General features: G+C 36.4%; 1 protein-coding gene across 2 annotated transcripts in view; it reads right to left on the reverse strand.

Moving 5' to 3' along the window:
* LOC136041322 (cell division cycle protein 16 homolog) overlaps positions 1 to 27,801 on the reverse strand; it is a 122,475-nt gene that overhangs the window by 78,448 nt on the left and 16,226 nt on the right. For both annotated transcript variants that reach the window (XM_065725956.1, XM_065725951.1), the window contains exons 3-6: positions 18,734 to 18,874; positions 14,192 to 14,348; positions 12,342 to 12,561; positions 10,359 to 10,438 (exon numbers count right to left, since the gene is read on the reverse strand). In XM_065725956.1, the coding sequence (XP_065582028.1) occupies positions 10,359 to 10,438; positions 12,342 to 12,561; positions 14,192 to 14,348; positions 18,734 to 18,874 (598 nt within the window). The remainder of the gene's footprint in view (positions 1 to 10,358; positions 10,439 to 12,341; positions 12,562 to 14,191; positions 14,349 to 18,733; positions 18,875 to 27,801) is intronic.

Genomic DNA, 27,801 nt, shown 5'->3' on the forward strand with positions numbered 1-27,801 from the left:
AAGGAAAAGTTAGCGTAATTACCAAAAATAGTGCAGTAATAAGTGTTTGACCTATCGTCTTTGGCGACACTGTTTTACCAAAAAAACTAGCAAATAATGTCCTACTATGCTCAAATATCTATGACTGCTATTTGAATTTTCTAGTTTCTTTTACCTTTTGTTTAAGAAAAGATTTTGCAATTTGAGTCTTGAACTCAATTTTTTTTTCTTTGTTCCATGATTTATTCAGGGTTGAAACATTTTGAAATTGTTCAAGGACAACTATGATGATGTTTCTTCGGATAGGTCATCAGTGTTACGTCAGTGCGTACTTCATAGTCAGAGCGCCAGATTCTGTATCGTACACCCACCCATGCCGGAAGGTACAAAAATACTGAGGACGGATTCTAGGATAGTCGACCATGCCGAAAACGAATATCGTAGGGCGCATGTTCGCCGTTGGGGCGTTTCTGAGATATGGGCCAAAAACGCCAAATTTAGCCTATAACTAAGTGTGACGATTCAGGATTTTTTGTGACTTATTGGGATGAGGAATCTGGCGTAATGTTATATCAATCGAAAGAAGAGATCTAGATTTACAAGAATATCATTTTTAAATTGAAAAAAAAAACACTATTTTTTCTCTATTTACTGCAGTTTCAAAATAAGTAATGTAAAATTCAACAAATATCTCAAAGAAAAGCTAAAAACTCGAAATTTCTTCAAGGTAACAAAATTTTTTTTCATATTCGAAAAAAAAGTGCATTCAATTCCGTACAATTTGAGCCAAAAACATATAAACTATTTTTATTTTTAAAAGGTCTGCGATTTTTTTTTGTAGTGTCACTGAAATGATCACTAGCCGTATTGTGAAACGGGACAAAGGCTAATATTTTTTTTCTTCAAAGGGTAGGAATACTTCAAACTTCCTAGCTGTTTAAAGTTTTTAACTTTTACTTAAAAATAAAAAAAAAAGGTTTAAAATATGTTGACTAAAACAAGTTTTTTTTTTTTTTTTTTTTTTTTTTTTTAGAATGGACGAATATGTTTTCTGGTGTACTAAGGCGTCTGCAATTATCTTTTTGGGACCTGATTTGCCAGTAATACGACTGAGCTATTTACTACATAAAAGAATTCTGCTTCACAGATGGATTCAGTCGGCGCATTGGAGTTGTCTTACTCGGCCTGCCCGTAAAATTGGGTAATAGTAACTGACTGAAATCTCACAAATTTTCCTCATTTTCTTCTTCCGAGAAGTCAGATGGGGCAAGGTCACACTCCCTGCATGCCCTCCTCGTTCCGCGGCAGGAGCATAAGCTGCAGCATCTTTTCATTTTTGAGCAGCTACAGTCTTTCCTGCATCTTCCACTTTTGCATCTGCAGTAAGATTCCAGACTTGATGCTTCTTTACAGTTTGAGACGACCGCATCTACTCCCTCTTCAGCCATCTTCCATCCAAGGAGAAGTGGATCTGGAATGCTCGGTCGAGCCTGTACTGACGACAAGATTATCCATGTAGCAAATATGGCTCTTCGTATGCATGGCTCGAAGGTGTTGTCAGAAGGTGGAAGTCTTTTCACATCTTGTTTCTGGCACCGAATGTAAGCCCTTACACTGGCCAGTGAATTGAATCCGGCCTGTTTACCGTATTGTTTACGACCAGGAATTTTGATAGGTCATAAAATTCTCTAAACGCGTCGACTGAAAGCTTCCCTTCTGCATCCTTGATCTGCTCCGTCACAGACACCATTTTTGAGGCAAAAGTTGAAGACACCGCGGTGTTTAAGAAAGAAGCTTTCTCGGCGCCGAAGAAAAATTCGTTGTGTCACAACCTGGCAGACAGTGCACGAACGGTAACATAATCTGCTCCTCTTTGGACAAGTGGACTCCATCCGCCGGCTCGTGTACTGGGATAATGTCGGGAACTTCAAGAAAAGTTCGCTCAGTCCTTCAGCTTGAAGCTCTTCAAAAAAATGAACACAGGCTACTGCCACGTCTGTGTCTTTGGCATGCACAACGATGCTACGATGCTACAAGCGTAACGGCTAGCGTACTTGACATGTGTCATAAGTTGTTGGTCAGCCTCTTCGTGGCTGGAGGTCAAGCATTCCTCGTAGTAACAGTGTTCTGGTAAAGTTGGACAGCAGCCACGCTTAACCAGAGACACTTTGAATCTCTCCTTGAACCCACCTGAAAGAAAAATGTTGAGTGCGTTCGGAAGCTGATCACTCATTTGCTCCCAGGTTTCATACAAAATTTCGAGGAGCCGGCTTTTAGACACTGAGCTTGCAAGTACAGCATCCCATTCTTCAATTGTGCTAAGAACGGAAATCTGGAGGTTTTTCCCTTTCCCTCGTCGGAGTCAGCATGCTGATTTCAAGGAGATAAACTCTCCAGTGTCCGTGAGCTTGCCAAACAGCCCGTCGTACCGATGTGCGACAATGTGGACTTCAGGAATACCCACTGGAAGATAATTCAGCAATGATAGAAGCAATCTTTCCGCGAAGGATTTGACTGTTTCAAACCTGGCAGGCCGATATGACCTTATCTTGGACATTAGGTCAATGATGTGTAATGTAGCTGATGTTGTTTCTTTGGATTTCACAGTGGCCGGCCAAGATGAAAGTCCTCCTTTTTTTTTCTTAGCCAGTTCAACAGCACAGCTTTGTCCCCCACCCTCATTTTTCAGCCATAGGATGTCTTGGTCGATTGTTGCGGAAGATGTTCAAAAATGGATGGAGGGAAAAGAAGAATTTCTTTTGTGAGGATCTTTGCAACGGCTTTCTCCTTTTCTTCGCCGTAGCTCAACTGAGCAGTAATGATTCTGTTCAAGGCTGTTACTTCAGAGCTCAGAAGATCGGTTTTAGGGACACCATTCACTTTCTGAGTTTTTTTCTCTGAAGGGAAAGTTCGGAGTACAACCTTTTTCACATCGTCTTTCCTGTTGCACAGAAAGTCCTCAACCACCTCTTTTCCTTTTGTGTCTACGCAAGTAATATCAGAAACAATCTTCTCATCGTCCACGACTTCTGACGTCACAATATTCACTAGGTCGAAGTCCACTCTGCTGAACGGATTGCCACATGTAGTGAAAATGTCTCGAACTCTATCTCGTGAAAGTTGTAATCGCGTCGTCGTCGACTGATTGTCTTCGTGATATTTCAATGTCTCTGTGGATACGTTGACTACTTGAAGGAAACCATTGCTGATGGCAGCGGAAATCGGTAAGGTAAGAGTCCAAGCTTCAGTCTGTCTCTCATCCATTTGTTCTCCTATTATTCCGGCCGTCGTCTTTGCATCCTTGTTCACTGTACATTCCAGTATCTGATCGGAACAGGTGGCCGTAAACCTGGTGTGCGTTCTCTTCACTGCGGAGCATCCTTTCATGAGCCTTCTGTGTACATCAGGAAAGGTTTGTGGTAAACTTCGCATGTCATATAGGTACTGTATGAGACATCTTGTATACTGAGGATGGTCAGCCACCACCAAGTATGGCAACATCCGAGCAGTTGCTGTCAAATGAGACTCCCAGTCACAGTCTCGTTCAGCATGAATGAATTGCATCGCTATTTCAAGTATTTCTAAGAACTACCGCCAGAAAGCAAACGTGGGTGACGCATTTCGAACGGTTTCGAAGGCATTCATTATGGGAGCCAAAGTGATTAAGGTATCGTTTGCCTTCTGAAGTGCAATTCGCGCGTTAGCACCGTTTGCCAATGACGTCCTGAATAACTCAATGGCACTACCCAGCTGGTCCAGACGGGATAAGTCTTCTTGTGCTTCGGAGTAATACTCTTCCAAGGACTCCCAGTAGAGGGCTAGCAAGACCTCGTACACTATGCAGTAGGCATTGATATCTTGGTAGTAGCCTTTCCCTTGAAATACCTTTTCGCATGTACCAGGTAGCAGCGGCTTTGCCTGCACTATAATCTCTTTGAGTCCGGAGCTGTCCATTATCTTACCAACTGCCTTGAGTTAGTTGAGCAGGAGGTGGAAGCCTCCCATCTGTAGGATTACGTTTTTGAAGTTATCCGGGTATTTACTTTTCACTCCCTGTGCTATCTGATAAATGAAGAGATCTTGCGTGACCACCGTATCGTCACATCCGACAGCTTTACTTATCGCCGTGAACGTTCGCAGAGATTTTTCGACTGTTGCATGGTTGTTTGGTGCTTCATGAAGGAAAAGCAAGATATTAGATTAAATATTGACAAATCAATTTCAAATCACAGATGTTCCATTTGACCAGCATTTTCACTAGAACTTGAAGTTCCAATACTAAATCTGATTGATCAATGTAACATGCCTTTTTATCAGTCCTTATAAATCTAAATTAGTCAGTATCACCTAGTTTCTTGTGATATTTAATTTTGAAAATTACTTTCATTAAGTCTCTTACTTCTGCATAAAAAATTACACTCATTTTTCCAGCCAACTTTACAACACCAAAAGTTCTTTTAAAAATTCCATTTCTTTAAAAAAAAATTTTTAATCTTCCAAATTTGTGTCATATTCTTCATTATCATCCATCAGCAAATCAGCATTTGCGTCAGAATCACATGTTGAATCAACCTGAAGTAACTGTTTGTTTTTTTTTGGCCTACCTGACTCACTTTTCTTTTTCATCTTCTGTTTATCAATTTCTTCTGCTTAGCTTATCAATCAACTCCCCGCTAGGTAGCAGGTTACTAAACAAAATTCATATTATTGGGTACACTCGCTAAAAAAGTTGCAGACCCCCCAGATATAATAATTTAAACTTTTTTTCTTAGCTCAATGTGTTCAAAATTAAACGGGCTTTCTTTTTTAATATAAAAAAAATACTTTATCTTAACAAAATTTCGGGTTTTTTAAAATTGCAGTAAAAAGTGTACTATTTTTTATTTATTCTTACAAACAAAATCATATTCGTGTAGCCTCAAGTCTCTTCTTTCTATTGATGTAAGGGTACACTGGATTCGACCAATCTTATGTGTAAAAAAAAATTAGAATCATCGAACCCCATTATAGGCCAAATTTGGTGTTTTTGGCCTATATCTCAGAAACGCCCCAACGGCGAACATGCGCCCTACGATATTCGTTTTCAGCATGGTCGACTACCATGGGACCCACCCTTAATATTTTGTACCTTCCGGCATGGGTACTAATCGAAATAAGCGAGATACAGAATCTGGCGCTGACTATCACGTACTTCAGTTTAAAAAAGAACACAATTGAAAAATCATGAAAAAAGGCTAGGAGACATCAAAAGTTAAATGGTGAAGGTGATATTTTTTTTTTCCATTGGCAGTGGCATGAGTTTCCCTTCTTGTAAATTACCCATACTCTTTTAATCAGACTAGTGTAGTACAGCATATAAAGCTAGAGCCAACAGTCGATAAAGGAGATAGTCACTGGGGGAGGGTGGACTCCTTGTAAATTGGATTGCAATTCTGAAGGCAGCGGCCGCGAACAACCACTTAAACGAGGCAAAGGTCTTAGCTTTGAAAAACAAATCTTTGTAGAGCAATGATTCAGCGAAGCCAGATCCTTAGCTAATATTTGGATTTTCTGATAAATAAACCATGCAATTTTTCTTGAGGTAATAGAATGCGAATAAATACTGAATTAAACCAACTTTTACTTTAATCCTCAGCCAACGCACTAGCACTGACTTAGTAAAGAGCAAAGCGCATACCATAGATTTTGTTTTCCCCAGTCACTGAATGAAAGGGTTGATAGTAAAAATTGGGGGGGGGGGTCATTCGACTGGAAATTGAAATTTTATAGGGTCTAAAGGGACTAGTGTGTCCACTCTCGTCCTCGGGGACCCCCAAAACTCCTTACGACATCGGATTGAAATTTCAAGACAGCTATTTGCCTCACAACGGTAGAAAGGTCCAAAAAATGCCCCCGCCCCGATGAGGCGACCTATTTCAAGAGGGAAGGGTTCAAAATTATGTATCTTTGTGTACACTTAGGGTGTATAGTGGAAAAGCTGTCGTGTTTTATCTTGACTTTCTGATTGGCTTGAAACTTTCAATGATCGGTCCATGTTGACCATATCATTATGTTAGGAGGGAAGAAAGCATCAGGGGTCCAAAAATAGGTCAAAATTATACAGGCCAACAATGATCAGTTTGAAACTTAAAGCCGTAAGGCTTTGGGCCAAAGAAAGTTGATGTACAAAAAACAATCCAGGAATAAGGGCACCTGGAGAAATGAGGACCAAAAAAACTTTTTTTCAGATCAGATTGAAACTTGTATACTTAATCCTTGTATTGGGTCTCCCATTCGCGACTCTTACCGAGTTGAGCCAGGCAACCCCAATTGCTAATAAAGAAGCATTGGCTCTTCAAAAATGAGGTCTGAAAAAGGGCTAAAAGATTTTTTGTTAATGGCTTTAAACTTGCAACCGTGATTCCCTACGCCCTTATGCACAAAAAAAAAATTGGCGGTAAGGACCCAACGAAACGGGGCTAAAAGATTACATACATTTTTTTCTACTTCAGATTTATATCTTTAAATAATCGGACCAAAGGATTCCAATACTCACAAAAAAAAAGTAGACCAAAACATTGGACTGGAAAGTTTTCATGTTCAGTTTTAATGTCATTGTTGGTGGTAAATTCATGTGTTAGATATGTCCATTAGGAACTTTGGTTGGCTGTCTTTAAACAAAATTAACTTTCCTTGGTTTACCGGATAATCTGGTCTAAGCAAGGGCCAAAGATATTTTTCCCGTACGGTTTGAAGCTTACAAATTTAGGTCCCTAGGCCAACGTAAAAAAACCTACCCTAGGTTTTTTTTTACTAGGACCCTAGTAAAAAAAAGCTCAGATTGGAATTATGGTTTAAAATCTGAGGGGAAAGCAAGTTTATGTTGGGACTTAAGGTGGTAATTTTAAAGCCTTTCAAAAAGACAAATTTTTTACACTCTTCTTCAATTCCCAATTTCGGTCGGATTTTTTTTATGTTTAATCCATTAGGGTCTCAAGTAATTTTGTTCTTTTTTGAATCATAATTTTGGTTTATATAACACGAAGGAAAAAGGCTTCATTTTTTTAATTTACTAGAAAATTATGAGTTTCTATGACTGGAGAAAAGAACACATTGAGACCACTTCAAGGCAGGAGTATTTTTGTTCCACGCTCGATTATGTCCGACCTATGATTACGTCTTATACCTCCCGATGAGGGTTTTAGACAACAAAAATCGACTGGCTGTTTTAGAAGTTCCATTCCACAGCATTATGGTCGTCTTTTAAATACGTAAGTACCATAAAATGTAGTTTTTGGGAAAAATTGCACTTCCCTATAGACCAGGGCTTCTTAAACTTTTGTAATTCCCGACCCCATTTATTATTGCGAGTTTCTTAGCGAACCCAACAAATATAAAAGAAAAATAAATTAATAGTTTTTGAGGATATATTTATTAGGTAACAATATACATATGCATATGAAAATATATAAATTTAGAATTCGTTTTGAAACATATAAAAATCTAAAATTGAAATTATAGAATGTTTTTATTATAGTTTCAAAAACAAAAGTGGATTCTGACCGTCTTAATCAAACAGTCAATGGCATTTTAATGCTGATTTTAAATATACAAGTTTCATCAAGATTAGTCTTGCCCATCAAAAGTTAGAGTCTGAGAAAATTTGCCTCATTTTAGAAAATAGGGGGAAACACCCCCTAAAAATAATACGATCTTAACGAAATTCACACTATCAAATTCAGCGTATCAGAGAACCTTATTGTAGAAGTTTCAAACCCCTATCTATAAAAATGTGGAATTTCACATTTTTTGCCAGAAGACAAATTACGGATGCGTGTTTATTTGTTTTTTTGTTGTTGTTTTTTCCCGGGGGCGATCGTATCGACTCAGTGGTCCTAGAATGTCGCGAGAGGGCTCATTCTAACAGCAATTAAAAGTTCTAGTGCCGTTCTTAAGTGACCAAAAAAATTGGAGGGCACCTAGGCCCCTTCCCGCGCTCATTTTTTCCCAAAGTCAACGGATCAAAATTTTGAAATAGCCGTTTTATTCACCATAGTCGAAAAACCCAATAACTATGTCTTTGGGGATGACTTACTCTCCCACAGTCCCCGTGGGAGGGGCTGCAAGTTACAAACTTTGACCTGTGTTTACATATAGTAATGCTTACTGAGAAGTGTACAGATGTTTTCAGGGGGATTTTTCTTTGTTTGGGGGGATATTTAAGGGGGGAGGTTTACCAGGAGGATCTTTCCATGGAGGAACTTCTCGTGGGGGAAGAGACTTTCAATGGAGGGGGGCGCAGGATTTTCTAGCATTAAAGTTTAGCATTATCTGTTTTAAAATTTAGAGTTAAGAAAAAGAGACAAACTTTAGCGTAAAGAGCGGGGCGTTGAGGAGGAAAAGCCCCTTTCAAATACGGACTAATTTCTGTTCGTTTTAAGTTTTAATGTCGCTCCTTACTTTCATTTAAAAAAAAACTTGTTTTTTTTTGTTTAATTCTCTCGAATATATCCAAGTAGTTGCGTGGTAAATATTAAATTAAAGTTTACATTAAAAATTTAATGAGATGGATATGCCTATTTTTTATTGGATAAGAAATAGAATCTTGGTGTAATGTTTGAAACTGCTGGACGTAAGACCTCTTCAACATTTTTTGTCACTGAACGATATTGGGATTTAATGTGTGTTAAAGCTGAGAAAGTAACTTCACATAAATATGTGGTGTTGAATGGCAAAAGTACGTTTAACGCCATATCAGCGATTGTGGGAAATTCAGTTCTAGTTCAGATCCAGAATTCAGTCAAGGGCTTTTTTTGGAATTGTAGTTTTAAGTTTGAGTCACATGAAAGCTCAGCAAATTCCTCTTGGGCTTTAAGTGGTAGATGATCAATCTCACTTAAGCCAATCCAAAACGGCTTTTGAATCCAAACTATTTTTTTTAAATCAATATTTAATATAAAATATGTCCGGAACTGTATTTCTAGCGCTTTTAAGTGATCTACAATAGTTTTTGCAATAAAAGTTTTACGATGAATTTTCTCAATTGCAAAATTGTCGACACCGGAAAACATTTCGAACGAATTTTTTTCGACCCTACTTTTCCAAATGCTGATCTTTTAAATAAAACTTTCAATTTTGTCGTTTGAAGTAAACATATCGCACTTTTTTCCTTGAAGAGACAAGTTAAGATCGTTTAACTTCGTAAAAATATCTGACAAATAACACAGCTTGGATAGCCACAAGTCATTTTGAAAAAAAGCAGCAAATTCACATTTTCGTTCAGTTAAAAATATTTCGATCTCGTCCTTCAATAACAATAATCTTTTTAAACTTTGACCTCTTGACAACCATCTTACTTCTGCATGTAATAACAAAGTTGTGTAGTTGGCATTCGTATCCTTACAGAGATTTGAAAATAAGCGGCTGTTAAGGGCATGGTTCTTAATAAAATTTATGACCTTAACATCATCCTGAAGCACATCGTTCAATTCTGGTGCTATTAATCAATTAAGAAGCACCCATAGGATCTTTATATGCCGGGACTGTAAGGCCCCACCGGTCGCGAAAGGATTAAACTGATAATTCGAAATAACATGCACTTCGTTCACAATCATACAATGGCTAAATGAAAATAACACCAAATGTTTATATAGTTTCTTCAAAATAATACTTAGAAATTGTGTTGATAATATTTATCAGGATTATTTCGGTTTTAAGAGACTGACAAAAATAAATCGACATTTTAATAAATTTCTATAACATCTTCTGATTCATAGTAAATTTATACAAGATATTATAATGATCGGAAAAGAAATGCTGGTATAAACAGTCTTTCCGAAATAGAAGATTTTATGATACATTTATCTACGATGATTGTTATTTTTCTTTATAACAATAATTTTACAAGTTAAAAAACATTTTTGTTAAATTGTATTTTTATCACTCGCGACCCCATAACTTTGCTACGCGACCCCAAATGGGGTCGCGACCCACATTTTAAGAAGCCCTGCTATAAACCAATCACTATCTACTCTTAAAAAGGACACTAAAACTTTCGATTTTCAATCGAATGAGTCCTCTCTCATGTTTCTACGACTACCCCTTTTGTAAGAAGTGGCTGGGGGAAAAAGTGAGCACATAGTTGTGCTCTTCTTCTGGCAAGCCGTAGTTCTGGAGTTATGCACTTCTGACAGCGTGCATAACTCCATTCAGTATATTCTATTTAACAGAATTTCGACTAAGTCAGTGAGTCAGGAAGAGATGAAACATAGGTAATTTTTAGCTTTAAGTGGTTAAATGCCTATACAGTGAAAACATCTACAAAAAAATAAGGTCAGATAAAGTTATAAATTTCAATGCACTTTCCAAATTTTTAATAATAAAAAAAAAAAAAAACTTACCATTTTTCTTTTTCAGCTCAGCTAGTGAAACAATGGATATGAGCAAACTTCGCGGGTGCAGTTGATCACGTTTTAAGACCCTACAATCAAAAATGAAGTCATATAGTGGCGTGAATTCGCTAAAAGTTGAGGAGGGGGGATTATCCATCATCTATGGGAGCCAAATTTGTTTTTGTTTTTTTTTTTTCAAAAAAAGAGGCGTTTTTCAATGAGAGCACCCCAAAAGAAGTATTTTTCAGAACGTGATAAATGGTCAAAAAGAGGAAAAGAGTGACAAAAACCAGGTAAAAACCTGTTCTTTTTCTAGTATATGTACATATGAAATCAAGCGTCTATCTGTCTTTTTTTTTACAGAATTTGCAGTTAAATTACTCAAGCTAGAAAACTGAAAACCCCGAACACAATAACTCTATGGATCACAAGAATGGGCAAAAATAAACCAACAAAATAAAAATGGGGTTACATGATAATAAGCATGCGAGGGCTCCAATTCCAAAACCTCTTATAGCGAGGCGCTAAAATCTGAGCTGTTGGCAACAACGTTTAGGTCGAGCAGAGGGAGAAGACAAAGCTATATTTACAAGTGTCAGAGGCCCTTCAATGAAAGGTGTTTTTCAATGAAAGCACCCCAAAAGAAGCATTTTTCAGAACGTGATAAATGGTCAAAAAGAGGAAAAGGGTGACAAAAACCAGGTAAAAACCTATTCTTTTTCTAGTATATTTATATATGAAATGAGGCGTCTATCTGTCATTTTTTTTCATAGAATCTGCAGTTAAATTACTCAAGCTAGAAAACTGAAAACCCCGAACACAATAACTCAATGGATCACAAGAATGGACAAAAATAAACCAACAAAATAAAAATGGAATTACATGATAATAAGCATGCGAGGGCTCCAATTCCAAAACCTTGTATAGCGAGGCGTCAAAATCTGAGCCGTTGGCAACAACGTTTAAGCCGAGCATAGGGAGAAGACAAAGCTATATTTACAAGGGTCAGAGGCCCAAGGCAGCAAAGGAGCATGATAGACAGCTACCTAAACTCAAAGATATTCTCTTCAAGAAATATTAAACCACTAGTCGTCACAGTCATGATGCTAGCAGACTTTAAAGTTTCATCATTCGCGGAACTCTCGCTTTTTAAAACTTTGGAAGACTTCTAGCGCATCGACCGAAAAAAAAACAGTGGTCAAAAATTTCTCAAGGTGGCTCTTTTTATCAGTAGCTTTCTATCAAAAAATTTTTAAGCAATTCGGGCATCTTTAGTCAAAAGCAAAAGAAGTTTGTAACTGAAATACACCACTGAAAATCCTTGCGCTCTGTCCCTTTGCCCAACATTTTTTTCTCATTAAGTTGTCATTTCCATGTCCCGTTTGTCCTGTTCTTGGGGAGCCCATAACCTCAGTCTAAATTTCCTTTGGGCAATGGGGTCCACATGACCCATTTTTCAGCCCAAAACATTGAATTCTGAGAATTAATTAAAATGGGAAACTAAAAGTAAAAAGTATCAATGAATTTGTGTCTTTTATATATATATATATATATATATATATATATATATATATATATATATATATATATATATATATATATATTGTAAGTTTCAAAACAATCACAGGGGAACAATGAATTTGCGCCTATGATTTTTTGCAAAAATTTGTTGCGTGCTGAATTCCCAAAATCCAGGAATACATGCATGATAAGTTTCAATCCGACGGGAAACACACGGCAAAAAATGTTATTCATGCACTTATGCCTTCGTTGTAAAAAAAGAAAAAAAAAAAATTAGCTATAAGGTCCCCTTGACCCAGAACACAAAAGCTCAGAAGTTCCAAGCTGATTGGAACAAAAAAAAATCACTAAACAAAAGTTCTGCGTCATTTTTTATTTGTTTTCTGTTATGTTATCAAGGCAGTGTGGTCTCAAAACTGATTATTAATCAATTGCTGTCTTCTAATATGTCAGATAAAACCACTAACTTACAATTGGGAAGCTTCAAGGGCATCTTTGAATGCACAGGCATTTAATAGTCTTTCAGCTTCGTTGACTGTCACGTCAGAACTATTGGCAAGTGGAGACTGAGTTAAACTGTCCTCTTCTTTCGGGTTTCTTCGAAGTCTATCAGTAAGTAATTTGAACAGAAATAAAGAATCGCTAAATTTATTATTAGACTTGAGTGCCTCCAGTAAACTAATAATCTTTTCTGCAAAGGAAAGAAAATGTAAACCGTACAAGAGAATACAGAGACTAAAACAACATAGTATACTACTCAATCTTCAATAAATCAAAGCCCATTAGGAACCAAATTCATGTTTGGAGCTTTAACATTTTACAATTTCAAAAAGGACATGATCACTATCTTTTTAGAAGGTTAAACAGTCAACTTAATACTAAGACCAGAAAAATTGTTTTTTGGAAAGATTTCTACTCTTGTATATTACTTTTATTCATCGAACGTAGCAAAACAGAATATACAGAATAAACGAAGTTGAGCGGCCCCTCCCCTTAGAAGGTCTATATTAACGAATACCCATTAATTGTCTAGCCCATAAAATTGCTTCTTTACAATGGTCTCGATTGGTTTTCTTTGCAATGGTTGGACCTAAACAATGGACAACTCTGGGCCCCTACACTTATATTATTTTGAGTCAAAAGGGCCAGACCTTGACAACCGATGAATCTAACGTCTTGACTAAGTTTATCAAAAGAAATAAAGCATCGATTTGAATTCAGGCAAAAGTTGGACAGGTCAAAGCTGTCACAATTAAAAGTTAAACTTTTTTAATTTGTCGATTATTCAAAATATAAGAATTTAATGACGAATTTTTACTTTCGCCGTTATTCAATTGACCGATTCTTTGATTTGTTTTTTCAAATGTATTCATAACACTAGTTCATCACACTTCTAACAACTGATGACTTGGGACATGGTTTAGCAACGGAAGCAACTCTAGCTAGGAATCTAGAAATCAACTGAGTACTTTCGAGTTCAATTACTCTTTTGTCACCAATTTTCACACAAGTCCCGCAAGAATTTGTTCCAAAAATTCACATAAAACAAAAGAAAACCACAGACTAATTTTGTATACTTAAATAAAAATAAAGCTAAATATCCTTAGCAAGAAGTAATTGTTCCCAGGAATTTTAAATCAAGTAGCTGAGTAAGACTTTAGGTTATCTCTACAATAATAACGATTTTAAGCATTAAAAGAGAAATACTTATCGAAATTTTGTTGAGGAAACTGAAAACCAGGCTAGTCTATAATTGGTGTAAGTCCCTTTTATAAATTGATATTCAATTAAGAAAATATTTCCAAAGCAAAAAAAAATAAAAATAAAGAACTGAAATAAAATATAAAACGGCAGACCAAAGTCACATTGCATAAAAATTCCTATGGATGTATAAATAAAACCTAAGACAGCCATAAATTAAAAAAATAAAGAAGTTAAAATTAAAAAGAAAATAGTTTACTTGGATGATTTAAGAAATACAAAACGAATATCGATATTCAAAGCTACCCCCTACATTTCCATAATAGTTCTTGAAAAATTCCTCCTTCTTTAAGCTCTGTTGTGTGAGAGATGGCGGTTGTTACAGCAAGAGGATAACGTTCCTAATTCGAAATTCACTTCCTATCGAGAGAATTATAAGCTTTACCTCATCGAATAGGAAGTTGTAACATGCTTACTCCAACTAGAAATTTTTCAGCATTACCCAAAGATAGTCTTGAGAGTGAATTTTTTGTTATTATCTCACTCTTAACTTTTTTTTCTTTTTTATACCTTTCGTACAGCTACTGTCCAATCATTAGTGAGAAACGTTTGAGTTTTACCTTTGCTAGTAAGATGCATGTCAATAATAGCTTCCAGGCTTTCGAAGGACATCGGATCACATTTAACGGCTTCAATCAAAGTATCGGCAGCCGTCTGTCTTCGCCCAAGGTATATTTCACATTTTGCTTTTAAAAAAAGGATTCCAGAGCGGATTTGCTGAAAAAGAATACAAATTGACAAAAAAACTAAACGAGACAAATATGAACCCAAAAAATATAAACAAAATTATTACTTTCAAAGTTTTATATTCGCCATTTTCTGGCTCTTTTTGGTCTTTTGCTACAAAGTTTTAGAAACCATCAGAGCAGAGTGGAAACATTTGTAGACTATGAGCGGGCAGTTCAACAACGAACAAATTGTTTGGCAAATAGATGATGAGATCATGGCTGAGGTAAGATTTACAAAAGCTCAGAACTTGATGTTAATATCAAACTAAAAACTAAAATTAAAGGGTATATTTTTAGAATCTAGGCTGGGAGGAGACATTTTTGTTGTTTTTGCAATCTTTTCAATGAAAGTACCAAAAAGGGGCATATTCAATGAAAATACCAAAAAAGTATTTTTTCAAATTTAGGCGGGGGGGGGGGTCAAAACTTGGGAGGGGTGACACCTTCCACTCCAATCCATTCAAAGCTTCACTTTTACTCTCTGTCACGAAGTTCCAATTACCTTTGAATCCTTTCTTATGGCCTCTTCTCAATCCATTAGGGGCAACCTGCTTTTCATTTGGCCATAGACGGATGGCCAAAAAGCAAAATCTTTGGCAACCTGTCATCCTTCGTCAGTAAAACGCGACCTAGCAATCTTAATCTTTCTTTATAACCTTTAAAAATAGGATCACGCCACATTTCTTGAAAACAGCCAATTGTTTGATATACTGTTAGTCAAACAACTACCTAAGAATATTCTTGGACAATTTCCCTCAAAAATCTTCCTCAGCTATTCGAAGCAGTGACTCTTCAGAGAAATACTTAGCCACCGTTATTACCATGCCTTCCAATATCCTAATCTTAGTACGCAACCTTATCTTCTAATTCTTCTTAATTTTATTGAACTGGCAAAAATTACCCTACGCCTTTTCCTACCCCCTCCCAAAATTGCTGAACTTTTTTTCGTTCTCTTGTAAATCAGTTCCAACGGCTTTATCATGGTTCAACGCATTCCTGAAGTGTTCAACCCATCACCCTTTAACACATTCCTTATCACTAATTGATGCATCGTTCCCATCTTTAACTGGGGGAATTCCAGACTGACTATACCTTCAATTTCTTAACATATTTTACCACTATCACCTTCCTGATTGCTCTTCGTCTGTATCTCCAGTCTGGGTCTCCAGGCCAATTTCCTTTTAACCCAGCTTTCAACTACCTAAATAATTAAACCCCCAACCCAATTTTTTCGAGGTCCTAATACTCGAAATTGAAACCACTTCCAGGAGAAATCTTTTGGCTAAGTATCAGGCCAAAGGTACTCCCCCGTCTCTTTAATATTATTTCAATAGTTAATCTATTACTCGCCAAACCGAAAGGTTAATGAAAAACGTAGATTCATCCAACAATGGCAGACAGATTTTAATTTTGTTATTTCCTATCACAATGCTGATTATTTTTTTCTTCTTTTTTTTCTTAGTTGGTGACACCAATGATTCAAAACTAATTCAATTTGCCCTTCGCTTAAAGTTAACCAAATAGTTAAAGTTACAACGACTAGGGGAAAGGCCTCTCTTGATGTTATTCTAACTAAAAATAATAATTTTTACAGTCGTCCTTAGCTTTGCCCGCATTAGGCAGGAGTGAACACCTTGCTCTTCTTCTATCTCCTTCAAACTTTGAGCATTCTTTCTCATTCACGTATGGTTCCTACTGCCCTGTTCACAACTCCGACCTTCCTTTTTTGACGCATCGCTGAATACCGAAGGTATGAATGATATTTACAATTTACAAAATATTGATGACAAAATTGCTACTTTCCACAAAATGCTTAAAGATGAATATTTAATATATTCCTTCTAGAAAAAAAAGACTTAAAGAAAGTCCGAGTGATAAACCCTACATCAGTCAACCAATAAAAACACTGATTAGAAACAAATTAGAGGCTTTTCAGCAATGGTAAACTGGATGAAGCTAATAAACTAAGAAAATACTAACAAAAGAAATTAGTAAATCTGCTCGATCCTACTATAATAACAAAATCGAAACAATTGTTTAAAAACAAACCAAAAAATTCGTTTTCTGAGGTTAAAAATTTATGTGGAAGGAGACTCTACCAGCTTAATTTCGACCAGCCTGAACCTCCTCAACATGCCGACATTAACCATAACAGGTTTCTCGCTTCCAGGGTCCAAGGCCTTCCGGCATTGCCTTATTAATTACCAAATGATCATATTCCTCGTTCTCTGCCCTTGGAGATTAAAGAAGAATTGGAAAACTATGAAAGACAATTGTCTGCCTTCTGGGTATCCCATTTCATTTATTAGTGCCTTCAGCGATTTTCTTTCAAATTCTTGTCAGTCATTTTTAATAAGGTTACCGAATCTGGGTAGTTTCCAAAAAATAAGAAAGCAGGGTTTCAGAAAACCCTTAAAATACAAAGACGAAAAGTCTGGCATTGAAGGTGTCCACCCTATATCTCTTACTCCTATACTCTCAAAACTATATGAAGGATTCCTTGCAAATAAGTGAAAGGTAAAAAAGTGAACTGAGACAATTCAAGAACCTCTAATCCATTATCTTATGCATCTTTTCAACTCAGCTGAAAAAATCCTTGAAAACCTTATACTTGGCTAAAATTAATTTACGTCGATCTTCTAAAACATTTGACCTTGATAATCAAAATATATATTAACTGAAAAACATGTCACTGATTTCAATAGTAACTCTTTCTTGGTGAAATTGGTTGCCACTTTCTTGTCAAATAGATCATAAATAGTCAAATGTCCGAATCATTATTCTCCCCAGCCTGTCCACAATAGAATACCCTAATGAGTTAGGGTTGCATTGTCCGAGAAGCAACTATGATATTTGGAAATAGAATAAGACAAGGAATCTAATATTGTTACTTTTACTTTATAAAGGTATTTCCATCAGAAGAACCCTAATTCTCCAGTATTAACAAAGAAATTATATAATTGTTTTTAGCACTTCGGCAGCTTTTGAAATATCTTTGGTAATGTCTGAATCAAAACTTAACTGAAGTATACACAACAAACATTTAGTTTAAGGTCTGTTTGGATATTGGTGATTTGAGAAACTAAAAAATAATTTTGCTTGCTGAAAGACTAATACCATTTTTTAATTTTGTATTTATTAATTTTTATAAGGCAATGAGAGAAGCATCTCAGTTTCTTCTTGGCACGCATGACTCCACTGAAACTTATCCATTATCCATTTGGAACTTATCTGACTTTAACACAATGTTTTATGAAAAATAAAAAATAAGGTCTTCTTCAAGGTACATAAACGTACCCTAAGGTACTCTCTTAAGTCTCCTATTTTTCTCAACCATAGTTAAGAGCTTTACTATGGAATTTTCTGACAAATAGAATTTTGTCGATGATCTAACGGTCCTTTTAACCCGCCACAAAAAGTTTAATGAGCCATCATACAGGCATCCTCAATGAAGTTGCATGTAATGCTTTGGATTTGACAAGGAGATGAGAGAAAACCTTCAAAAATCATGATAATACTAATTAGTTTCCTTAAATCCTCATCCATTTTCTTTGTCCTATCCATCCTGAACTTTACAAGTACTCCTTTAAATAACTTGATGCCACAATTTCTTCTAATTTAAAGTAGGGTATCCATGTTGACAATGCCATCCATAAAGATAATCCGTCTATCTCCCTCCTTAAGCTCCTATATACATTTGGCCCCCTTTACTTCCCACCCTTTAAGGATCTACATAGCCTTTGTATGCCCTCATCTTGAATACGTTAGCAACTAGCATCTCTCAGAAAGAGTGAAATAAAGTGGAATCCATCACAAAAAAAAAAAAAAAAAAAAAAAAAAAAAAAAAAAAAAAAAAAAAAAAAAAAAAAAAAAACCTGCGAATAATCCTCTCTTCTTCTAAAAAATAAAGCTAGATTAGAAACACATAAATGCAGAAGAAGTACGATGTGCCTCCATTTTCCAGAAAATTGCTATGACCAACTCTCCCAGGAAAACATTCTTCCCAAAAGAAAGTCCCCACCCAATTTCCTCCAGCCTCGTACTATTTCTCAGCCTTTCTTACTTAGTCTCCCGTTAGCTATTTTACCTTCAGATATGAAAAACTTTCCGTCCCCTATATTACGGAAAAAATTCATATGAAGTCAACATTAAAAAATTGAATGTCTATAGCTCTGCTAATGCATCAGTATCATGGCTCAAGCTTGGTTAAAAATTAGTATTCTTGATATCATTAGACACAAAAAGAAGAAGAATTATTTGTACCAAAGAAACAAATCAATTAGGGCAAATGAGCTTTTCGCTGATAATTATAACATCGGCTAAATTAGAAAAAATATTGATTAAATAGTACAATAGGGTAGCACACAGACTTACATCCATATTTCCAGAAAACCATGATTCTTTCTCTTCAAAAAGTTTTTGAATGTTCACAATTTCAAAACATGTTTCCATTGCCATGTAGTCTTTCGCCCCATCTAGAGCTCGCATTAGAAGATGAAAACACGCTGAACTAGTCTATAAAAAAAAAATATAAATTAATACATGCCAAATGAATATATACATGAACCAATAGCCAATTTCATACATTACGATTTTTATTGTTAGCAATTTCATTTTCCGTTTTTCCATCCCATTCTCCAAAAAGACAAAAAAAAATGACTTTTGTAATGAAAAAATGACCTCAAAGTCGCCGCAAACCCAGTAGGTTTGCAAAGAATCAGATGGAGTGTTTTCAAGCCTAGGCCTCATGTCTCCAAACATCGTTAACGCTTTGTTTTTATGCATAATTCAATCATTTTAGCTGGATAAACCCCAAGTGCTAGATCCAGGCCTTCTGAAAGAGGGGGAAATCGGCCAAGAAGCAAAATTTGGAATTTGTCTTGGGTACTTGGCATTGTAGGCAAGGGTGCCACTACCTCTTTTCCTCTGGGGTAGAGGGGGAGGATATGTTCACACATAAAAGTCATGCTCACGTTTTATTTTGCAAGCAAATGTATATTACCGCAAACCGGTGAAACTTTTACAAAACTGTCATTGCATTTTTTTGCTGATTCTAAATATATAAGTTTCATCAAGTTTAGTTTTACCCATCAAAAGTTTCGTAACTTTTGATTGGGGGTTCGCCTGAGAAAATTTGCCTTATTTTAGAAAATAGGGAGAAACACCCCCTAGAATTTTAACAGAAATCACACAATTAGATTCAACGCATCAGAGAATCCTGCTGTAGAAGTTTCAAGCTCCTATCGACAAAAATGTGGAATTTTTTGTTTTTTCCCAGAAAACAGATCACGGATACGTGTTTATTTTTATTTTTTTGTGTGTTTGTTTTTTCTTTCTTTTCCCAAGGAATGATCGTATCGACCCAGTAGTCCTAGAATGTCTCGAGAGGGCTCATTCTAACAAGAATCAAAAGTTCTAGTGCCTTTTTAAAGTGACCAAAAAATTTGAAGGAGCCCTAGGCCCCCTCCCGGGCTCATTTTTCCTCAAAGTCAATGTCTAAAGTTAAAGTCCAAAGTCAAAGTCAATTTCAAAGTCAATGTCTTTCGGGATGACTTAATCCCCCACAGTCCCCGGGGGAGGGGCTGCAAGTTACAAACTTTGACTCTTGTTTACATATAGTAATGGTTATTGGGACGAGTACAGACTTTTTCAGGGGGACTTTTCCACGTTGAAGGGGGTCGGGGAGAGGGTTACGTGGAAGGATCTTTCCATGGAGGAATTTATCATGAAGGAAGAAAATTTATATGAAGGGGCCGCAGGATTTTCTAGCATTATTTAAAAAAAAAACAATGAGGAAATAAATATAAAAGTTTTTTCAGGTGGAAGTAAGGAGCAGCATTAGGATCTAAAACGAACAGAAATTATTACGTATATAAGGGGGTTCGTCTCTTCCACAATACCTGACTCTTTACGCTAAACTATTTTTAGTAATTTCAACTATTTATTCTACGGCCTTTTTGATTCAGGGGTCATTCTTAAAGAATTCCGAGCAAATTGAAGCTTTAATATAAAGATCGAGGTATTGACGCGGGAGAGAACCCCCTCATATACGTAAAAAAATATACAAGCATAGAACTTCGTTACGTAAGTTAATTCGTAAGTTACGTATATGTGTTATTAATAAAAACGTTCGTAAAAAAAATAAAAAGTTCTAGTTGCCTTTTGAAGTAACCAAAATTTGGAGTGCAACTAGGCCTTCTCCCCCACCCCTTTTTTTATCAAAATCGTCCGATCAAAGCTATGAGAAGGCTATTTAGCCAAAAAAAAAAAATAATATGCAAATTTCGTCTTAATTGTTCATGTGCGGTGAGAAAAAATCAAATATGCATTAACTAAAAAACTTTCAGAAATTAAATTAAAAAAAAAAAACAAGTCTTTCAACTGCAAGTAAGGAGCGACATTAAAACTTAAAACGAACAGAAATTATACCGTACATGAAAGGGGTTGTCCCCTCCTCAACGCCCCGCTCTTTAAGCTAAAGTTTTTATTGTTTTAAAAAGTAGAGTTGTGAGAAAGAGTCAAACTTCAATGCATTGTGGCTATGAAAATTGTTTTCGTAGATAGTACATTATCCTTATTATCTTTAGCCTACTTTAAAACCCAAACCTATCCTCAGGTGACCCTAATTTTAATCTGAAGATACAGTTTCGGAACCTTTCAACGATGCTAAACAAATGGCTATCTCAAACGTTAATCGAAAAATTCTTGGGGAAAAGGGACGTGGGAGGGGGCTATTAGCCGGCAGAGTTTTTGGTCAATTAAAAGAGACACCAGAAATTTTAGTTTCCTTCAAACGAGCCCTCTCCCGATGTTCTTGGACCGTTGGTTCGATACTATATCCCCTGAAAAAAAAACGTCAAATTAACACGCATCGTTGATTTTCTTCTGGCAAATGATACAAAATTCAACACTTTTGTAGATTAGGGACTTGAAATCTCTACAGTGGGATCCTTTGATACGCCGAATCTGATGGCTTGATTTCAATTAAAATTATTTGAATTTTACTGCATATACCAGATCTAAACTCAAACTAGTTCCCCTTGGTCCCTAATCACTTCATTTTCTCTCTCCTCTAAATATGTAGGCCAAGAATCTACTGCTGGTATACCATCATAAACCTCTATTCATCTTATAGAATTTTAACTATATGCCTAAAGGTCCTAATACCCCCTTCTCCATAATCTTTCTTCAGTTGCTCTCCTGTCTTAATTTCATGTCTTAATCAACTTATAATCCACATAAAATCTAGTTTTTTCCCTAATACCTATGCTATCGCTCGCTGTCCGCAATGCCTCCAAAACTTCCTGGCGTTTTCTTTCACAATCATCATCAAAATACCCATTATTAATATCATTCTTACCTCTGCAATTTAAATTTGAAGTTACCTCATATGCAACATCATAAACTAATGCTAACGACTCCTCTGTTTTTCCATCAAACAGTTCGTGGTAACGAACTGTAGTAAGGAGCGACCCGGCTCAATAGAAACCAAAACTGTAAAAAAATGGAATTTTGATACCAATAGCTACATCAAAAGAATCGCATTTTAATGCTGATTTTAAATATATAAATTTCATCAAGTTTAGTCTAACGCATCAAAAGTTAAGAGCCTGAGAAAATTTGCGTTATTTTAGAAAATAGGGGGAAACACCCCCTAAAAGTCATAGAATCTTAACGAAAATTACACCATTAGATTCAGCGTATCAGAAAACCCTACTATAGAAGTTTCAAGCTCCTATCTACAAAAATGTGGAATTTTGTATTTTTTGCCAGAAGGCAGATCACGGATGCGTGTTTATTTGTTTGTTTTTTTTCTTTTCCCCAGGGGTGATCGTATCGACCCAGTTGTCCTAGAATGTTGCGAGAGGGCTCATTCTAACGGAAATGAAAAGTTCTAGTGCCCTTTTTGAGTGACCAAAAAAATTGGAGGGCACCTAGGCCCCCTCCCACGCTAATTATTTTCCCAAAGTCAACGGATCAAAATTCTGAGATAGCCATTTTATTCAGCGTAGTCGAAAAACCTTATAACTACGTCTTTGGGGACGACTTACTCCTCCACAGTCCCCGTGGGAGGGGCTACAAGTTACAAACTTTGACCAGTGCTTACATATAGTAATGGTTATTGGGAAGTGTACAGGTGTTTCAGGAGGATTTTTTGGTTGGGGGGAGGGGTTGAAAAGAGGAGGATATACTGGGGGAGCTTTCCATCGAGGAATTTGTCATGGGGGAAGAAAATTTCCATGAAGGGAGCGCAGGATTTACTAGCATTATTTAAAAAAAAAACAATGAAAAAATAAATATGAAAAAGTTTTTTTCAGCTGGAAGTAAGGAGCAGAATTAAAACTTAAAACGAACAGAAATTATTGCCCACATGAGGGGCTCACCTCCTCCTAATACCCCGCTCTTAGCGCTAAAGTATTTTTAGTAATGTCAACTATTTATTCTACGGCTTTTGTGATTCAGGGGTCATTCTTAATGAATTGGGCCAAAATTTAAGATTTAGTGTAAAGAGAGAGGTGGTGACGAGGGGGCGAACCCTCTCATATGTGTAATAAAAACCTGAGAATAAAAAATTCTTTACGTAAGCTAGTTTATAAGTTACGTATATCTTTTACTAATAAAAAGATTCGTAAAAAATTAAAAGTTCTAGTTGCCTTTTTTATTAACCAAAAAATTGGAGGGCAACTACGCTTCCTCCCCCGCTCTTTTTTTTCTCAAAATCATTCGATCAAAATTATGAGAAAGCCATTTAGCCAAAAAAATATTTATGCAAATTTCGTTTTAATTATTCCTCTGCGGAGAGCCAAAATCAAAACATGCATTGATTCAAAAACGTTCAGAAATTAAATAAAAAAAACAAGTTTTTTCAACTGAAAGTAAGGAGCAACATTAAAACTTAAAACGAACAGAAATTACTTCGTATATGAAAGGGGCTGCTTCCTCATCAACGCCCCGCTCTTTACGCTAAAGTTTTTTGCTGTTTTAAAAAGAAGAGTTGAGAGAAAGAGTCAAACTATAGCGTAAAGAGCGGGGAGTTGATGAGGAAGCAGCCCCTTTCATATACGAAGTAATTTCTGTTCGTTTTAAGTTTTAATGTCGCTCCTTACTTTCAGTTGAAAAAACTTGTTTTTTTTTATTTAATCTTGTACTAAGGACGCCTAGTTTACATACAGGCGAAATATCTGCGTTGTTTAAGTCTTTCATCGCTTTTCTCTCTACTGGCCGCAGTCTCGTTTGATGTTTTTTGTTGAGTTTTATCTTTCTTTGTTGTTTGTTGACAACGAAAAAAATTAAAAAGAAGAAGCAAATATTTCGATTAGATCACCAATAACCAATTTTCAGTGATCAGGGTATAAGCCAAGGCTACCAATTCAAGAAAATACAGGGAGGAAGCAAGGATTTTGTTCTATTCTTTGCATAAAGATGCGAAAAGGCATTTCTCAAAATTTCAAGGGTGATTTTCATTTGAGAAAAGACAAAACATCAATCTAAAGGTATTTTTCCACGTTTAGGGGGGTGATTTTAACCCCTTCCTGTAGGTGCGCCTGTATAGAATATGGCAAAGAAACAAAACATTTATGAATTACAATGATAAAGAGTATTGTAATTCTAGTGGTTTCTAGTCAATAATCTAGTGATTTATGTGCTGACTTAGTGATTTTATTTTTCCAAAATCTAGTGATTTTTTTCAGCGGGTGGCAAACCTGAACATATGGATCGTTGTTCAATTTTCATTGTCATTTTCACTTGATTTGGGAGAATTGGCTCCAATTTTGCCTTCATCCACCCCCCCTCAGGATTTTGATAAGATTACACCACTGACCCAGTACAAATACGAGCTATCAAACTACATCAAGTTATCATTAGTCAAACTATAAAACACTAATTAGAAACAAATAGAAGCTTTTACAAATAGAAGAAATGGTAAACCGGACGAAACAAATAAACTAAGAAAATCATTTAAGGGAAAAATTTGTAACTCGACTCGATTGCACTACGAAAATAAGGTCGAAGATCTGTTTACTAATAAACCGAAAAATCGGTTTTCCGAGGTTAAAAAGCTGTGTATCTAGAGGCAACCAGCATTGTCTGATCAACTACCAACAGGTGCCCGTTCCCCTTCTCTTCCCCCTGATCCCCGTCTGAGATAGAAAGAAGAATTGGAAAACCAGGAAAAACAAGTGTTGTCCTTTGGATATTCCGTTTCCTCTTATTAGTGCTTTCAATGACTTCCTTTCAAAGCCCTTGGCTCTCCTTTTTAGCGAGATTACCAATCTGGACGAATTCCAACGATTTGGAAACAGGGTTTAATAATTCCCTTGAAAAGAAAAACGGAAAGCTTGGTTTTGAAGGCGTTCGTCCCATTACTCTTACTGGTATTTTCTCGAAACTTCATGAAAAATTCCTTGCAGACTGGTTAAAGGAAAAAATCCTATCTCTTACTGCCCTGAGGCGATTTGGTAGCCTCAAATCCCCTTCAACTTCCCACTGCCTTATTTATCTTATCGACCACATCAGAAAACTCCTCGGAAAGCCAAATTTCTGGCTAAATTTAATTTCCATTGACATTCAAAACGCATTAACCAGAATATATTAGTTGAGAAACTTGCCAGCAAATTCATTATTAATTTCTTAGCCGTAAAATTAGTTGCCTCCTTTTATCGAAGAGACCAAAGGTCGTCAAATGCCAGAATCATTATCCTAATCCTCTCCCTGTTTACATTGACATATTCCAAGGTTCTCCCTAGGTCCCCTCCTTTTTTCACTTATGATTAACAGCCTCACTAATGAATTTCCTGACAGACGGAAATTTACTGATGACCTAACGGTTGCTGAAACTTGATTCAGATATTCAATAAACAACCCTATGAACATCCTCAGTGATATTGGAGATGAAGCCTTGGACTTAGACATGATAGTAAGCCCCTCTATGTCCATGATAATGCCGATATATTTCCTGAGTTTCTCGCCCCGTTTTCTTAATCCTATTCCTTCTAAAATTTCTATATTTTCCTTCAAATTACTTGGCATCACAATTTCTTCTAATTGGAAGTGGGATATCTATGTTAAAGGTATCATCCATAGAACTAATGTGTCTATCTCCCTCCTTAAGCTCCACGCTAAACAGATTTAGCGTCCCCCTTCCCATTCCTTAAGGATCTACAAGTCTTTTGTCCACACTCATCTCAAATATGCTTGACCAGTGTGGCACCCTGGTAGCTCTCGCGAAGAATTGGGAAAAATTTAATCTATCCAAGAACTATCCAATTGCCGCTAATAGCCTTTCTTATTGTTCGGTATCAAAGTCTTGGAAGCATTTCCTATGCCCTCCGTGCTTGAAATCAGAGGTTACGTTAGTTGAATTGGAGGTTACGGAGCAGGAATATTTTTTATCTTTAGAGAATTCTTCCGCAAGTTTTGATCAAATTTCTGCTAAAGAAATCAAACATATCCTTCCATCGATTTCATCCTACTTTGCCATTTCATTAACAGCTCATTTCAACTGGGAGCATTTCCCCAACGTTTTAAATCGGCACGTGTGATAGCTCTCTTCAAAGGAGGTGATTGTGGAAACCCTGGGAACTACAGACCGATCTCTCTTTTGTCAGTGTTTTCTTAGAAATTTGAAAGGCCAAAGCTCAAACGTTTAGTGAGATTTCTTGAAGTAAAATTTTTTTTTCATTGGCATCATTTTGGGTTTTGTGCAAAGCATTCTAAAAAACATGCTTGTAATAAACTTCTTCAGTTATCTCTAGATTCTAACCTCATTCCTTCAGTCATTTTTCTTGATGTAAAGTAAGGTTTTGACAGCCTTACACATAAGATCTTCATGGGTAAGCTTTCTCATCATGGTGTGCGTAGAGAAGCATTGTCATGGTTCTCTTCATACCTCATTGGGAGACCTATTTCTACGGAAGATGCAGACGAGCAAGTTCCAATTGAATACTAAGAGTCCCAACGGTTCTATCATTCGGCTAACACTCTTCCTCATCTATGTGAACGATCTCATACCGACTTTTTAACAACTCAATTGCCAATGCGTGATGTGGATTATGTCATACATTTTACTCTCAGACTTGGTCATCGTTCACATCTGATAAACAAGAAGAATTGGGAGCATTTGCAGATGACACTACTCTAGGTGCTGCGGCTCCGGATAAATTATCCCTTATTCTAAAGCTTCAAGCAATGACTGAGAAGATACTGAATTGGTTTAACGCAAATCAAAAAGCTTCAAATGTAAAAAAAGTCGTATCTTTTTATTTCTTCTCGTACAGGTGTGAGCTGCCCAACAATAACTGAGCCTCATACACCCAGAGGCTCCATAAGTCACCCCCCTGGATCGACATGTGCGATTCCTGAGAGTGCTTTTGGTTTTTTCCCCGGTTGCTTCGATGTTCTCATTAAAGTGACTCTAATAGCTTCTTTTAGCTTCCGTTTAAGTGGCATGCTCAGGTAAAAAGAGTGAAAATTTCCCGTGAACTTGGAAGCATCTGAAAATTAAAACAATATTTTCATTTTCCTATCTCCTGTCTTTTATAATTCTTCTCTTTTACCTTTATATACGTTAATGTTCGTAAGTGAAGATGTCTACATTTTCTTCTGTACTTGCTTCTGTTCACCATCTTCAGGAGAAAGCGCCAAGAGTCCTCCAGCCGACTACAAATACTAGTGTTGAAAAGATGAAGGATATTTGTTATATCTCGTCGACGGATCTTCGTTGGCACATTAATACTTGCATGGAGATTTCCCCGGTTGCTTTCTCGACTACTGAAACTAGTAAGGGAAGCAAATTTGTACACAGTTCGTAACTGGGAGGATGTGATGATTCTACCTACTTCCTCGGTTCGTCCAGACTTCGTTCTGGCCTTTACTGTGGGGCGTGCTTGGAACTTGGCTCCTGCTAAGATCCAGCAGTCACGAGCACATGGTTCCTTTAAGAGGCAGATGAAAAGTTTTTTATTAAAAGAAATATTAAATTAGTTTTAGTTGTTTTAAGATTTTTTGGATTTTTCGCAGTTTACCCTAGACATTGAAATTGACAATAAACTACCGTTTTTAATGTGTTAATTATTAGTAATAATGATTAACTGGATTTTACTATCTACTGAAAGCCAATGCAAAACAATAGATACTTCATTTTAATTCAAATCACTCACCACAAGTTAAAAGAGCAGTTGTAACTTCTCTCATTGATCGTGCCCTGAACATAAGCTCTGAATCGTATATAAATGCAGAAATAAATTTTATCAGAGATAACCTTTTGGTAATGGATTGAATAAAAGACAGACTAAAAATATTGTAAGACTAAGAAGACATTCCCCGTAAAATCGAAGATATGTCAGAATTCGAGGCTACTGATAAGCCCTCAAATATTATCTATCTTCCGTACATCCCAAAATCACAACAAATTAAAAAATGTTTGCACAAAAAATAATCTG

Source organism: Artemia franciscana, chromosome 2, assembly GCF_032884065.1.
Source record: "Artemia franciscana chromosome 2, ASM3288406v1, whole genome shotgun sequence".
NCBI lineage: Eukaryota > Metazoa > Arthropoda > Branchiopoda > Anostraca > Artemiidae > Artemia > Artemia franciscana.